This window comes from Anomalospiza imberbis, chromosome 5 (assembly GCF_031753505.1).
Source record: "Anomalospiza imberbis isolate Cuckoo-Finch-1a 21T00152 chromosome 5, ASM3175350v1, whole genome shotgun sequence".
Taxonomy (NCBI): Eukaryota; Metazoa; Chordata; class Aves; order Passeriformes; family Viduidae; genus Anomalospiza; species Anomalospiza imberbis.
This window is the reverse complement of record NC_089685.1, coordinates 50861422-50878366: the sequence shown is the minus strand read 5'-3', so window position 1 is coordinate 50878366 and position 16945 is coordinate 50861422. Positions and strand designations below refer to the sequence as shown.

The 16945-nt window shown below is 40.0% G+C and overlaps 1 protein-coding gene across 2 annotated transcripts in view; it reads left to right on the top strand.

The window, feature by feature from the left end:
• Positions 1-270: 270 nt before the first annotated feature.
• Positions 271-16945, top strand: part of BMAL2 (basic helix-loop-helix ARNT like 2) — a 32129-nt gene continuing 15454 nt past the window's right edge. The window contains exons 1-5 of one of the 2 annotated variants that reach the window (XM_068190726.1): positions 271-491; positions 8568-8715; positions 9963-9998; positions 12803-12841; positions 15261-15418. In XM_068190726.1, the coding sequence (XP_068046827.1) occupies positions 431-491; positions 8568-8715; positions 9963-9998; positions 12803-12841; positions 15261-15418 (442 nt within the window). In that variant the 5' untranslated portion in view covers positions 271-430. The remainder of the gene's footprint in view (positions 492-8567; positions 8716-9962; positions 9999-12802; positions 12842-15260; positions 15419-16945) is intronic. The other variant, XM_068190727.1, reaches the window with a different exon arrangement.

Here is a 16945-nt window from a genome sequence, read left to right as displayed (position 1 = left end):
TTGGAAACTTTGAATTTCCGTGTGTAAATAATGGCATGACAAGTCCTGCGGTAGTGCTGTATTTGCGGTAGCACCACAGAGCACCCAGGCTTGTGCAGCTCTGAAATAAGCCATCGGTGTGTCTCTCGAGGAATTACTCTCACTGCACTTGTCACCGAAGCCCGGGGGTCTCTGCAGGCCGGGGATCGAAGCCGCTCTGCGCGGCCACCGCGAGGGGACGGCAGCGGCGGCGCCACGGCCGCACATCTCGCGAGAGGCGGCGCGGGCCGGGGGCGGGAACATGGCGGGGCGGGGGCGCTGAGGGGCGGCTGGCGGGGCGGCCCGCGGTCCCTCCCCGGCGCCGGCGGCTCCGCCTGTGCTCACCTCAGCTCACCCCCTGCATGCCGGCGGTGCCGGGGGCGCTGTGGAGCGGGGCACGGGGCCGCCCGCCATGGCCGAAGCAGGAGCGGGAAGCGCCGAGGGCGCCGAGGAGGAGCGGCGGGCGGCGGAAGGTGGGAGCGGGTCCGCCGCAGGAGCGGGCGGTGGGCGCCCCGTTTCCCTCTCCCCTCTCGCGGTTGCTCCGTGCGTGGGGGGCGATGGCGGGTGCCGTGTGTGGGGTGTGTCTGCCTGTTTGTGTCTGTCTCTCTGTCTGTCCGCCCGCCCGCCTCGGTGATGTGGCACGGGCGGGTGTTGTCGTGGGGCTGGTGCCCGTGGGGCACCGCCGTCTTTCCGTGAGGGCGCTCGGGGCCGGTTCTGTGCCCGGTGCCGCTCTGGGGCCGCTCGCCTTTATGGCTAATTCCCGCTGGGCGCTCCTCGCTGGCTGCTCCCGCTCAGTGGAGTTCAGCGGAGATACCTGGAGCGCCCACACGGAAACACAGAATCACGGAATGGGGTTGGAGAAGACCTCTGGAGATGGTCCAGTCCACCCCCGTGCCCAGGCAGAGTCACCTGGAGCAGGGGACACAGGAGCGCGTCCAGGTGGGTTTGGAATCTCTCCAGAGAGGGAGGCTCCAGGCCCTCCCTTGGGCTGCTGTTCCAGGGCTCTGCCACCCTCAGTGTGCAGAAATTCATCCTCAGGCTGAGCTGGAACTTCTTGTGTTTAGTTTGTCCATTGCTCCTTGTCCTGTCCCTGGGCAGCAGTGAAAAGAGCCTGGCAGCATCCTCTTGGCATCTGCCTGTGTAATGGTCACTGTGCTGTACTGCGGTGACAGATGTGTCATCATACTGATGCGATGTGCACTAAAAATCTGGGGGGCTTTGGGGTTTTTTTGTTATTTTTAAACTTAGTTTGTAGTTCACTGTTTCTGGTACGCACGTAGCCTTGCCTTCCTAAAACTCTAGTATGTTTTTTTTTTTTTTTTTTTTGGGTAGGTAAACAGAATTTAGTATTTTAGGTATAGTGATTCTGGCTTTTCTCTGTGTGTGTGTGTATGTGTGCCCACGCTTGTATGGCGACCAAGGTTTGATCTTTCCATGTTTTTAATCATAAGTTTCTGGTACTAAATCGAGGCTGGTTGTAAACCACCAGCTGCTGCTCGTGTTCCTGCTTGGAAACTAGTAGAAGGGAGCGTTTTGCACGGGGTGTGGGGAAACACAAATGGTCAATCCCTCCTGAGCTATCACTGCAGCTCTGTGTAGTTAGCACCAATTCTTCTAGGCTTAGTAGTTGTTTTCTAAATGCCTCTTGGGTTATGTGTGCTTTAATGTATGTGGGGATCCTTGCTGTCTCAAATCCTTGATGTATTTCTGTCTGTGCTGCTTTATTGTTTAACTACTGTTGTAAAATTTTGTGGCAAATAATGTAACGTTTGAAAACAAAGTGGTGGTGGTGGGGTGGTTTGGTAGCGTTTTTGTAGTCTGCTCAACAGTGCTTAAAACTTAGATTGTTTCTACATCATGCATATACTGAAAGGAGAGAAAACCATCAAAATGAAGAAAGCTGCAAATGCACAGGCATTTCCATTTACAAGTAGATTTGGGAAATCAGTGAACCACAGGCTTTCATGTTTTATTGTGAGATAAACCCCCATCCCTGCTTTCTTCTGCTGCCTGTGTTTATACCTGTTCTTTTAGTGGATTTTAAAGAAACAACTTTTGGGTTTCTTTGTTTTCATGACAAAAGTATCTTAATTCTTTGTGGGTTAGTGCCACACTAAAATTACCTGCCTAAAAGTTTTTAGGTTTTTTTTTTTTTTTGAGTGTACACCTCATTGTTGGTACATTTGCACATTATAAAAAACTCTAAACTGAATATTTCACATTCAAGAATCAAATTCATTGTAAGAAGAAATAATTTGGTGGGTGATTTTGGAAGCAAACCATTGTGAACTTTTGAAAATTCCCTGTTTGGACTGCAGGGCCAGCTAAAACCATGGAAGTTCTGCAGCTGACTTGATAGGACTCAGCATTTTGCAATTACATGATTCCAAAATTCACAAGAAAACAACTCTCCACCATTATTCTAGGAGTATATAATTGAAGGGGATTTGTGGTTTGTTTTTTGTTTGTTGGGGTTTTTTTTCAGAAATGAGCTATGATACATGAGACGCCCGATTCCTATCAGTGCTTTCTACCTGGTGTGAGCATGAAAGTGCCTGGGAAAGCAGGCTACCCTTTCCAGGCCTTGGGGAGGATCTTTTCATTAGCTGGTTCCTGCCTTATTTTATTTTTTAATACACTGATAGATTTTGCCAAATATTTTGTGTTTGAAATCTGTGAAGTAAATGTGTCGTTTAACTGGTAAGTTGTGATTCTTCACTGCCTCTCTTCCAACTGATGAAAATAAGTAAAAATAGATGCAGAGTAATCAGTTGCCTGTGTTATTATTTGATTTAAATGTATGTAATTCAGAGTGTTTTAATTTTTTCTTTTTTTCATTTTGTGAGATTAAAACCAAATCCAATGTTCTTAACATAGACGAGTTTATTCTCTGGATAGTGTTGTTCATAAGATGCTTTCATTACTGAATTCTCTACATCTTGCTCCTGCATTACACATACTTATAAAATCTGGGCAAAGAATAAGCTGCTTTAGTCCATACATTTCTACTATTTTCAGAACTTCATTCCAAAGATTGTTGTCCCAGCTTTCAATAAGAGATACTGTAGGTGATGAGCTTGATGCCAGACTTGCTGTAAGTAATTTGAAAATGCTTTTCTTGGCCTATTTTAAAGGTCTGAAATAAATAAATTTAAAGAACTTTTTAGTCCAACTCTCAGCTATGTGTAGAAAATACAGTTCTTTGTTGTATAGGTGTTGAGATGTGCAGGACCTTAAGCTGATCTCACAGCACCTGTAACGTTCTTCCTCGCGCACTCCTGCACGTGTGTAGGCTGTGTGTGTCATTGTCACGCTCTCGAATGAATATCTGCAGCAAGAATTCATTAAAATAAACCAAAAGTTTAGAAATTTAACTCCAGAGTATAATGAAACAATTTATGTGGTGTGGAGTTATTTGCCTCTGTCAATGTGAAGCCATTCCTCCTTGTCCTGTCACTCCAGGCCCTTGTCCAGAGTCTCTCTCCATCTTTCCTGTGGGCTCCCTTCAGGCACTGCAAGGCCACAATGAGGTCACCCCAAAGCCTTCTCTCCTCCAGGCTGAACAATCCCAGTTCCCTCAGCCTTTCCTCCCAGCAGAGCTGCTCCATCTCACATCTTAGAAAAAGAAAAAAAACCAAACCCAAATAAACAAACAGAAAACAAAGCAAAACAAATAAAAATCAAACAGAAGGAAAAGAAAACCCAAAAACAACCCTCCCCCCCCCCCCAAAAAAAAAACCAAAAAAAAAAACCTAAACTAAACAAGAAAAGACCTACTCAAAAATGATGTTGATTGTGATAGAACTCTACAATCTAAAAGGAGCTGCTCTGGCTGGGCTGCACAACCCTCCGGGGCCACTTCACACTCACTTCTACAGAATTTGGAGTTCTTTAAAATTGGCAGAGCTCAGATTCCTAGGGGTTTGGAGGGTTTTGTGCATACCTTTGGAAAATACACATTTTAGGAGTCTGTGCTATCTGTAGTCTTAGAAATCTGAATTCAAAACAGCCTCTTTCTTCTCCTTTCCTTTTAAAGTGTTTCAAAATAAGAAGCTGGATTAAAAGTTCCTTATTTTTGGAAAGGTTGTGCCAGTGTTAACACATTATTAATTTAGTTAGTTGCAGAGCTGCCACATTTCTCCAAGTCTCACTTATTCCCAGACTATGGAAAGTGTCACCATAAGCTTTATAAATGTACTTCTTTAATGATATTTCATTTCAAGCCCATTTTACTGTAAGATCTTGGTAGCTGAATTGGATGTTCTTTTTTAACCTGGCTAATAAATGAGGGCTGACTGACAGCTCTTTTAATTAATTTATTTATTTATTAATCCTACATGACTTGTATCTTCCTGCTGATTTTGGAGTGCTAATGTGTATCCTGCAAACCTAGACAGAAAAGCTAACCCTGCTAGACGAGAGTGGCCTTGAGGTAGTGCATAATTAGGCCAGTAATTTGGAGAGCCTGTCTTGGGTTTGAACTTGTTGCATGTGATGCAAACAGGTGCTGTCTGTGGCTCTTTTGTTTTAAGAGTTGTGTGCTATTTCTGTACTTGGGGTGAGTTTCATCTCACTTATCTTTAGGTTTCCAAGTCTGAGGCAGTTCCTTTGGTCCCTATGTAATTACTGACAAGAGATAGGCACTCTTGGGCTGTATCTCATCTAACCAACTGGAGGAATCTATTTTAGATTGAGATGAATCACCCTAGAACTGTTTTATTTCATCTAGCCAAATGTAGGAATCTATTCTGGGGAGAGATGAATCATCCTAGAAATGTCTTCCTCCCTCCAAGAGGGACCAGAATGGCTACTTCAGATGTGGACATCATTATTGGTTCAGATGAATCTCCCTTTTTATGGCTGGTGGAGTTTGGCCATAAACCTTTTCTAAAAGCTTGTGCTTGCTTACGAATTGAAAACCCTAATGTTGGTAGAGAAAACAGTTCAGGAATGTTGCATGGGATTAGAAAATATTATTATCAGTAATTGGAAAAATGTGGAGTCTCCCAAGCCTTGTTTCTCAATGCATTGCATGGGATTGACACAGAAACTTTGACACAGGAACATGGCTGATTTTGTTTGTCTTTGTATCTCCCCCAAACAGCAGTTTCATGCGGTTCCTTGGCAATTGTTCCCTTCTTTGCCAACCCCTTGGGGACTCTAATTATTATTTCTTTTCCATGTAGAAAAACACAAGAGTAGGGGATGCTCTTGTTATGAGAAATATATATTGATAACCATCCCTTAAGTATTTTGTTTGCCCAGTTATGAAATACACTAAAATGAGTGTTGAACTAACATTTTTTTTCATTTCAGATACACTTACTGGGAAGGAGGTATTTTCCATTTGTATTTGTACTGTTTGGATGGTCTTTGCTTTTTCACAGAGGGAATGACTCCAGTGGGGGAGTTCCTGTATTCTCCTTATTTTCATCTGTCCCAATGTGCATAATATGCTTTAAAAATATTTTTGATTTTTACTATAGATAAGCATATAGACTTAATGCTGAGAGACACAGATCATAATAGACATGTATTTGAGGAACTGTTCACTTGCCATTAAAATCTGGTTATCAGTATTCCAGGGCATTGGCAATGGAATGAAAAGTAATAAAATGTCATTTTTCAGCTGGAATTTTATTTGGCTTGCAAACCAGACTAGTGTAAGTAACAGCATTTAGGGTGGTAAAACAAAACATCTCTAGTTGACTTAAACTGTTTCTAGTAGTTTTAGAATTCACTAATGATTTTGATTTTGTAGAAACATCAACTTGTAATAAAGATTGGTCTTCATGGATATAATTTCTTGTGAAGCAAGTGTGCTATGAAATTTGGAATGATTTCAGTTTGCTTCATGTGTGTTTAGAGGTATTTGTTGTGATGTCAGTGGCATGAAAATATTCACAGAAAATGCAAGTATAAGAAATTCAGCCAGGTGCTCAAATGACAGGTAAAAATCTGACTTTCTCTGATCATAGAAGCCCATCCTGGTTATTTGGGTACATTCTAGACCATTCTCTTTGTGAACCTAAAGAATGTTAAATCCTTTATTCAGCTCTCCCAAAGTGGTGTAGCCAGAGAGGGGAAGAAATCTTTCATCACAGCCTACACAAGGTTGGGACACTCCAGGGAGAGAGTGAGCACCCTGGAATCACCCAGTATCATAATGATGGCTCTTACAGAGCCCTCAGAGATTATTTTCCATCACCCTTCCTGACATCTCAAAGCTGGCTTGGCTTTAGAAGCTGTTTCTGCCCACTTCTTGCTCAGTGAGTGATAGGTATTAAAAAGATTTGCTCTGTTCTGTTAAACTCCACATAATCACAGTTCAGCTATGCTTGGTTGTTCTGAAGGTTTACATTTATTTCTGTGTTTATTTTCTTTTGCATTGTTGATGGGTGTTTGGGTTTGGTTCATGGGTTTTTAAAGAAAAAAAATATATATATGTATATATATATATATATATATATAAAAAGAATATAAGCTGCATGCTGAGCATGTCAGGGATCAGTACAGATTCTTAGCCTTACATTTTTGTCCAAGATCAGCCACCCATCGTACTGGCATTTAGTTTGTCCCAGGGATAGTGTTAAGGATTTAATTTATCAACTAATAATTGTAGTGTAGAAGTTTTTTATAGGTCACTGTTACTGGTAATCTGAACATATTTTGTTTTCTCACTTAAGAATAACGAAAATGGGTGTTGTTAGTAAAGGTAGAAGAGAAAAGTGCAGTATTCAGAAATTGTCGCTTGAGTGCGAGGAAAAAGATTTTATTGTTTAATAATATTGAAGGTAAATTGGAAAACCTGTAAAAGAGGCCTTGGATTTGTTCCTTTTAAGGGAAGTGTTTGGAAAGCAGGCTGGCCATCTGTGTGCAGAGCAGTATTTAGGTCAGTGGGTCTGTGCTGTCCTGCTTTGTTCCAGGACGGAAGGATCTGTTGTGCTGAAGGCATTCTGGTCTTGAAACCATGTAGGTTGCTGTTTAGTAAGTACTCTTTTATGAATATTCATCAAGACTGATTATACTTCAATAGCTTAATCCGGAATTATATGATGCTGTGACCTGGGCAAATTAAAACTACTCCTTCTAAATAAACAGTTCCTTTGGATCTGTCAGCATTTTTTGTTTGTTTTGGAATTGTGTTAATAACAGAAATGTAAAATGAGACTTTTAGGGAGACTCATCATAAAAATATTTCAGACATCTACCACTGTCTTGTATAAATACTTATTATATTTATGTCATTTCTTTTCATATATTTTTAACATCCTTAATTTGAATGTGATGTGTATTTGAAATAACTAGATTTTCTTGCTGTCACAGATGTCCAAAGGTTGTCACTTATTTGTCAAGTATTTTTTGATTCTTTGTTTCCACCTCTTTTTTTGAAACTTCCTGTGTGACTTAATGAGTTAAAGAGCTTTCTAAAATAAAACAGGGGCTGACTTTGTGTTGTCTGATTTGATAGAGAGAGGATTAGTGGAAGACCAGGCAAGCTGTTGTTGGAGTATTAGCCTATTTTCATTTAACTCTCCAGAGCTGTATTCCAACACCAAATGAAAACCTAGAAGGGAATTTTTCCGGTGTGAGATGTGTTTACATCTAAGAGGGGAAAAAAATATCCTTTGTATCATTGGTTTTGCACATTTCTACATTTTTGCAAACAGCACAGATGCTAAAAAAAGAGAGAAAGCTCACAAGAAATTGTCCAGTTTTTCTTCTTGCTGGATTATCAAAGTACTCTTCTTGGTTTTTGCTGCCTGCTAGAAGCAGGAGATGCTCACTTCCTTAATTGACATCTCCTCATCTCTCATTTGTCCTCGCTGGCACATGAAGCATAAAGGAGTTCCTGCATCTGCTGAAACAAAGTTAATTCTGGTTCTTTGCCTAAACATAAGCTGGGTGATTCCTTGTGATGGCTGTGTTGAGACAAAAAACCAGTGTGATACTGCTTATGTTCCTTGAGACTGTTCTCCTTTCCCAGTAGGTTGCTAGGATTCCTTTGGCTTGTGTCTTCTCTTCTGTCCTTCCCAGAAACAACAGTTTTCCTTAAGAGAAGAATTGTGAAAGGAATTTGACAAATTTTTGAGACTCTTCCAACTTCCATGGCAGATGTTCTGTATAACTATGGATTTTATGTCAGCAATATGATTGTAGCAAACTTCCATTTTTTTGGATATCCCACTTGATTAAAAAACATAGTTCACAATATATTTTTAATTTTCATTTAGTTTGAGGCACAGTATTTTGATCTGCTGACAAATGGCACAGCTGGTGATTTTGCAGCAGGATGTCTGAGGTGGGGGGGAATTTAAGAGCAAAGGTTGTGTGAGGGGAGAGCTGTTCTGTATTGCCTCGGTGTGTTGATGGGGTTGGTGAGATCATTGCAGCACTGTGGGAAGGTGGTGCACTCTTTGCTGGACTTGGCTTTTTGTGTCAGAGACACAGCAGCCACGCACAGACAACTTTTTGTCCCAGTGAGGATGAGAGTGGATGCAGAGCGATGCAGCTCTTGCTGGACACTGAGTCTTTATTGTCGCTGCCAGATAAGTTCTCCGTGGATGGAAGCCCGTGCGTGGCCTGTGGAGGGCCCAGCCTCATGAATCCGGTCTCTAAGGCTGCCACCACCACTCCTTTCAATGCCGCTGTGCCTGACATTCCCAGGAAACGCAAGGGAAGTGATTCTGATAACCAGTAAGTGAATCAAATCTCTGGGTCTCAACCTAAATCTGAGACATTCGTTTCTTGTTTATGCAACATGGTCACTGTCTTTCCTTCTCCTCTTCTTTCCTCCTTTCTAATCCTCTTTCCTTTGTTCATTACCATTACATTTACAATGTCTTCCAAATGTGTTCTTTGGCAGTCCCCAGTTATTAAAAAGAGAAAAAATAATCCTTAAATCCATGGGATATATGGAGGATTCTGTAATGCCATTTCCTGGCTTGAAGTGTCTGGATAATGTGTCTCTAATGCTGAAATTTCAATCCTAATTTTGAGGGTTTTTTTCTCCTACTTTGCCTACTAGTAAAAGCAAGTTCTTAAGTTGCTTGAAGTTTCCCAGGCACATACTAGAATTTTACCTTCAAGCATGAGACAAGATTGCTGGTTGAATTGTTTCATCTAGAACTGCTGCTTCAGTGACCAGAGCAGCCATTTCCTTAAATGTGGAGACAGACCAGTGACCTAAAAGTGGGGACTGTCCTTTTGTAGCGCTCATTCTTTTCAAGTGGGTCATACCTGACTGCTGAGGGGACACTGTCAGCTGTTTTATCCTGTTCTGTAACTGCCAAACAGATGCCAGTTAACCAAAAAGTGATGTGATGTGTTCAAAGCTCTGTAAATCAGGCAGAAGTAAGGGACACAAGGTGCAGGTGTAGTGCACTACAAATATCTCTAAACTAGTGCAGAATGTCCATGTTTAAAAAGTGGGGAATAGGAGATTTACATGTATTTGTGATTATTAAAGCTCTTCTTTTTAATCACTGCTTCTTCCAGAAGTAGTCCGTTGATCTGCAGTAGCTGTATTGTGGGTGTTGATGTAATTGCCAACTTGGAGATTCAAGTGTGTTGTGTGGATAACTAAAAACTCCAGCAATATGTTAGTTTCTGGGGAAAAAAACATAGTCTCCTCCATTCTTTCTCAGTATCACTTGTTGAATTTTTACCTGTTCAGTAAAAGTGATGGTTTCTTGGTAATGTTTCCCTGAAGTTTGGATCTTCCTGATAAAAAAAAATTATTGTCCAAGTTGAAAAATTAATTGAAAAAGTACTGGCTAATAAGAAGTAGTAATTAGGTTCTAGGACTAATGATCCTGCTGAAAATAACCAATCAAGTGAAGTTACCATAAAAATTTTTCTGTGACTTTGGTTTTTTGGGTCTATCAAGTCATCTTGTTGTGCTTCAAACTCCACTTTACTTACTTTGTGATCTGTTTCTGCAGAGATACAGTTGAAGTTGATGGTGATCCTCAGAAAAGGTACTTTTTTATGAATGAATCCAATTGTGTTTTGTCTTCTGTGAACTTGTCACCCTTTGCTGTTTGCCTAGATGAGCTGTGGGGTTCCTTGAGGAGTGCTTCATCCCAGGGCAGGTCTGTGTACAGCACAAGGTGATAAACATTTAGTTAAGGAACAGGATGGACAGGTCCATTCAATGTTAAGGGTTCCTAATAATTCTTTCTAAGATGATGCTCTTACCAAGCTTGTTAGTATTGAAGTTTAGAATGGGAAGGAGTGAAAAGTACCAGTTCAATAAGAAGACTTAGGGAGGTGAAGGAAATATTCTCATATTCTTCCAGGACTGGTAAATGTAAACATTTTCGTTTAGATGTTTTAACCTTCTAACCTTCTAAGGTGATTTTAAAATTACAAGTATAATAACTGTGTTAAAATAATGCTGTTACAAAGTGGCTATGCAGCATAAGCAAACCCTTTGTGCACTGTATGGGCCAGGAGGGTTGCTAATTACATGGTTACTTTGTTGCATTTTCTTTTTCTGTATCTGGATACCTTACTTGGGTAATATTGTTTGTAAGTAGCCATGCAGTGTTTTTATAGAATAGACTGTTTCACTTGGAAGGGTCCTACAGTGATCATCCAGTCCAACAGCCCGAGCACTTCAGGGCTGACCAAAGGTTAAGGCACATTGTAAAGGGCATTGTCCAAATGCCTCTTCAACACTGACAGGCCTGGGGCATTGACCACCTCTCCAGGAAGCCTGTTCCAATGTTTCCCCACCTTCTTGGTACAAAAATGCTTCCTAATGTCCAATCTAGACCATCCCTGCACAGCTTTTAAACCATTCCCTTGTGTCCTATCCTTGGATACCTGGGAGAAGAGCTCGGCACCTCTCTGTGCACTTCCCCTCCTCAGGAGGCTGCAGAGAGCAGGGAGGTGGCCTCAGCCTCCTTTTCTCCAAACTAGACAAACCAGGAGTCCTTGGCCACTCCCCACAGGACATTCCTTCTGTTCCTTTCATGAGCTTTGTTGCCTTTCTCTGAATTCATTCAGGGACTTTCCCATCTTCACCAAACACCTTCTCACATTTTGGGGCCCAGAAGTGCCCACAATATTCAAGGTGAAGGCACACCAGTGCTGAGGACAGCAGGACAATCACCTCTTTGCCCATCTGGTGTTTAATGAGCCCAGGATGTGCTTTACCCTCTGACTGCCTTGAACTGGGCCTGCTGTCAGCCAGCACCTCCAGGTCCCTTTCTGCAGGGAAGTCACTCTTTGGTACATAGCTTAAAGGAGAGTGTAAAAATCTTTCTTTGGGGTTTAATGGGTTGTTTCTTTGTGGACTTTTTCCATGGTGCTCATCATGGAAAGTGTGACTACAAAACCTCCTTTTCTGCCTTTAAAACATTTGCTTCCATTTTAGAAGAAGTGGGGAAGTAGATTTAGTAAATCAATTGAGAAAGTAGAGAAAAGCTGATGTTCTTTATTTTTTCTGATTAACACCCATTCTGTCCTTTCTACTGCCAATTAAATATACCCACATTATAGCCACAAAGTGGAATTTCACCCTCTATTCATGTAGTCAAGGTGGTTTTAATTTAGCTATTCATATCAGCAACACCACAGCTGTTTGGACAGAGGCTATAAAAATCCATTGAAAGCTGGGACTGATTGCTTGAGCAGCAAATTTGTGCTAGATTTTTTCCCCAAGTGGAGCTCCCGAGGGAGAAGGAAAGTTAATTAATAGGGCACATGCTGCATTGCAGCTGGTCTGGCTCCTCCTTACCTCTTCTCTTATGGTCAGAGAATGTAAATTCAGTTGGAATTCACAGTATATGGATATTTCTGGTAAGTTTCTTTTAAAACGGAAGGAAAATACTAGTTACTGCTAACTTGTTTAAATGTGAAACAATTTCAATGAATGAAAGTCTTGGGGTGTTGTGAGCCAAACCTCCTCCTGTGTTTGGGTTTATCAGACTGTCTAGAAGATTGCTAGGTTCCAGTGAAATCCCAGATTCTGCATTGTTAATTTGGCTTCTGGATCCTCACTGGGTTCAGTGCTCAGTTACAGGTGGCAGCAGCTTTTGGCACCTTTCCTGAAGCTGTAATCTCCAAGGATCCTCCTGCTTCCATTTCCTCATGGGAGACACCTGCTGCCTGCTTGGCCTCTCCTCTTGATCCTCATGGTACCAAGGCCATGAATTCTTCAGAAAGAGTGGGGAACAGTGCAGTAGTCATGGGGAAAGAAAAGCTCACTGCCCTTGCTTGAATGATCCTTTATAGTTTCCAGTTGCAGAGTGTTTATTGTGCTGCAGACACTTAGGACTGTGTTTCATTTACAATTTTATTACTTTATGACTTCCCAGTCATTGCTGTAGGGTATGGGAAATAGCTTAGGTGTTTTGGGTTTTTTTAAATATAATTTAGGATTGCTTATTTTATAACTTGACAATAAGATATGAGAAATAAAGCCGTAAATAGATAATTTCTCTTATAAAACTTTAAACAAAAAAAAAATCAAGTCTAGTCTTAAGTTATTTGAGTGTTCCAGTAATGTTGTTTTCTCCAGAATAAAAAAAGCCCCATAAATATGAACTATGCCTTTAATATGTTCACACAATTGTGAACATTGCCAGTTGTGCTCTGGTCTCATTCTGTTATGCATCACTTGCTAGGTCAGTTATGGTTCAGAGATTTTGTGGGTTTGCTTTTGCTGGAGCCACAGTAAATTTGTAGCATTTTCTATCTTCTGGAATTTGTGGGAGGAAAGAAGTGCCTAGTATTAAATATGTAATGTAAAACTCTGTATCTTGTTTTTTTCTAGGAGTGAAGATGAAGAACATGTTAAAGTAAAAGATTTCAGGTACTAATTTTCAATAGACATACATTTTGCTAGTGAATACTGAGATTCACAATAGTAAAATATGAGTTTGTGCGTAACATTCATTGAAACTGCCAAATATTTAACAGTAAGCTTTTCCTTTTCCTTGCTAAATGTATAGTAATTTTTAAAGCCTCCTTGAGGATTTTATTTGCTAATAATTGTGATAAAAGTTGCTTTAGGATATCTCAGATGGTTTAGCAAGGAAACATGAGGTTGAAGTTTTTAAGGTGAGAATTAAATGCAGTACACCCAAGTCATGTATGATCCTTCATCTGATTGAATTTGGGAATTGTTTTTTCTAGATTTGTCTGCTTCTGGAGGTATTTAGAATTTATTCCACATAGAAATGGATTTGGCTAAAGCATGACAAAGATTTCATGTTCCAGAACAAGCTTTTGTGTAGGAAATTATTCAAGTTTTGCCATTGAACTTTGAATTCACATAAATTGAAATTCAATTACAGCACTTGCAAGATTTGAAATATTGTGTGACCACAGTTCAGCCAAACAAATATTTTAAACTACAGACAAACCATGTAGTAAAACCAGAGCTGTGCTGTAAAGTCGATTTTAAAATAAATCTTTCATTTTTCTTGTGAGCAGAGATGTCAAACCAGAAATATATAATCCACTCAGCATGCTGTCAGAAGTATTATTTATATAGTATGCTAGCTACTAATTATGAAGTGTTCCTGTAATTGAAACAAACTTAAAGAAACTAAAATGTTCCAAGATATATTTACAGTTTCACTTCAAAATTATTTTTTCTTCACAGAGTGTCCCAAATTGCTCTATAAGATTGTTGTCAATTGCTTTAATGGTTTTTATGTGGTATTGTTAACTTTTTTCCTTACTTTTTGGTGCATTAGTTGGAGGGAAAAAGAATCAGTACAAAGGTGTGTGAAGGTTTGCTTATCAGTTATCTCCTTCCAGTATTATTTGTCTCAAGCTTATCGTGGAACCTGCTTTTCTCCCTCTGCCTTTGTGGCTGTGGCAAGCAACAGAAGGCTTTTTCAATCATTCAGTCATCCCCTGAATTTCTGCAGCCACCTGTTCAGTTTTTTATAATTCCTTATTGACCCTCAGAGATGTGGAAGGTTGTTCCCTTTCCTGGAATGCATGTATCTGTCTTCCTGAGGTTCACAGTTCAAGGAGCATACACAGGCTATTACTTGATTGTTCTTACCTGACATAAAGGAAGAGTTGGGTGAACCCACAGATATGAGCACAACTCAAAAAAATAAATCTAAAAAAAGGCTTTTGAGAGAGAAAAGCTGAATGCTTGGCAGAATGACCCAGAATTAGTTGTATGATTAAGACTTTTTTTTTTTTTTTGAAAAAAAAAAATTAGAATAGTATTCAGGTAGATCTTTAAAACTGTACTTTGTTCTTTCTCAACAGGCCAGCTAGTTAATTTTATTACCTTTAATAGCTTCTGTTGCAGTATGCCTACAAGGAAAGGTTTTGGAGATCAATCAACCAAAACCTATTCCTCATTTTGCATAACTATACTACTGTGTCTGGCCTCAATCAGAAAGAAAAATCATCTGGGTTTTAACTGAGTGGCTGGCTTGTCTTCTGTGTAAGGAGGAAGAGAGTGAATGAAACTTTCCATGATCTGTTGGAGGGTTCCAGAGGGGAGGAGATGGGCTGAAAAGCTGACATAGTGCACTAGAAAGAAGTAAAGAAAAGGTGACCTGAGCTATAAATGCACTTGTGATGTGCAGCCATGTGCCCTAGAAGGAGTTTCCTGATGAAAACTGGCTGAGAAGTGCTTTCTGTGGCTGAGTTCTTGACAGGCTTACCAAGAGATGAAACCTGAGACGGCCTTTGTACCACCTTATCAGGAAAGGGAAAGCTTTCTGAGATCCTTCTGGTTAATTACACCAGGACACCTTTCTTTTTCAGTTTCCTCTCCATCTCTTAGAAGCATGTGGAAAAGTAATGTTTATTGCTGTTGGGTTTCTTAAAAGGCAGCAGAAAGAACACCCCATCTTAGTTACACAGGCCAGGCAGAGGTGGGAGCAGGAATATCTTTCATTGATTCCCAATGACATCAAGAGTTCTCTGGGATACACTGAGGTGTCCAAGTCATCACTTGCATGGCAAGGGTCACAAGAAGGGTTTAACTTTTAGAAGTCTTCATAACCTCTTGTTCCTGCCAAATATAATCATACTGTTGCTCAAGATATCTCTTCTCCTCAGTATTTCACATCAATATTGGGGCCATTTTGTCTTTGTTGAAGTGAATCCAATTCAATTGTCCAATATAAGTAGCATATGAAGAAGTGTTTCAGTGCAGTAGTACTGGTGATAGTTTCATTCCAAAAATGGAATTTAATATTATGGGGGAAATCATGTGTTCTGCATCACTCTTTGAAAATAATTTTTCTTCTTAGAGAGGCTCACAGTCAAACAGAGAAAAGAAGACGAGACAAAATGAATAATTTGATAGAGGAATTGTCTGCCATGATACCACAGTGCAATCCCATGGCACGAAAGCTGGACAAACTCACAGTGCTACGGATGGCTGTGCAGCACTTGAAGTCTTTAAAAGGTGAGTTTAGGAAACATCATCCTATAAATCCTTGTTCGAGTAGGAGTTACTGTGTGTGTGTCTTCCCAGCTTTTAAATAAATCAAGAGTATTTGATTTTACATTTCCTTACTGTATTTAGTTCCGAGTCTGCTCCTCATTTACATGTACATGTCTGTAGCTGTCAGAACTTAATTTTAAATTTTTGCTTAATATAGCAGGAAAAAAGCCACCCTTCAGTGTCTGATATTTTCTGTCTGCTCAGGGCATGCCTTACTCTTGGCTCACTCCTTGATTCTTTTTAGAAAGTACAGGAGTCAAAAAGAAAGTTGCAAGACAGAACATAGCTTAACAAAATGATCAATGAGTTTGATTACATTAAAGTCTTAAAAACCCTCACATGTTGGAGAGTAGCAAGAAACAGAAATTTCTGATAGCCCAGTCAGCTGGCAAAGTTAATCATGGATCTTAGGGAATGCTTTAGAGTGGGGATCAACCCAGGAAATATTTTTGCTCTCCTTTTGCTATTGCTAGGTTTTGGGATTTTGTTTTTCCTCTCCCACAAAAAAAATATCCAAATACAAGTTTCATGTTGCAGAGTTTATCAGCTGCACACAATATTTAGGTGTTTTGGCACCACTGTTTCAGAATAATAATTTGGTCAATTCTAAGAAAAGATCAAAGATCCTCTGCATTGCAAAACCCGCTGATTATGAATAAACAGGTCTAATGAGAACCCAGTTAGTTTTGGGTCAAAGAATTGTAGAAAAATAATTAAGTTGCTACCTTGACAGTAATAGAATCATGGAAATGGCTCAGGTGTAAAGGGTTTTGAGGGTTTTCCAAAGGGCTGAGAGTTCTGCATGAAGAAATAATGTGAAGCAGCAGGAAATAATGTAAACCAGCAGGACAATAACTGCACTTGCAGTTTAAACAAGAAATCTTCTGATCAAGCCTTTGTATTTAACAACAGGATGTGAAAACAAGACTTCACCCAGCACAGTTGTATTTACCTCAAAACAAATGGTTTAAGAGAATACAATATACTATGTGGAGTTGTAGTTAATGATGAAATTGGCTGAAATGTTGGACTCTTACAAAAAATGTAACAAGAAAAAAAATCTAACGGATAAAAGTGTAATGAACAAAAATTATTTTACAGAGTACTTGCCATGGGTGCTAGGACAGTACATGCAGTGAGTCAGTCTCACTATATTTAGTGAGGCATTTGATTTAACTATAAGAGTCTGTTTTTTTGATTGTTGTCTTTATAGCATTAATGAACCATTATTAATGCCAAAAGATAATAATAGTAATATTGATAATATTGGAATTATTCTGTTTCAGCAAAGAGAATTTAGTTAAGAGGTCTGAAATATACCTATGAAATGTTTCTAGAAAATTCAGTTCTCATAATACCATTTCTCTAGCAGTACATTAATGATACCTGAACAGAAGTTTCCTTGGTTTGTGTTAACAAAGGGCAAGGAAAAAATGGTTGTATGTCTGTTTTCATTACCAGTTATGTTTGAGATTTGTTTTAATTTTC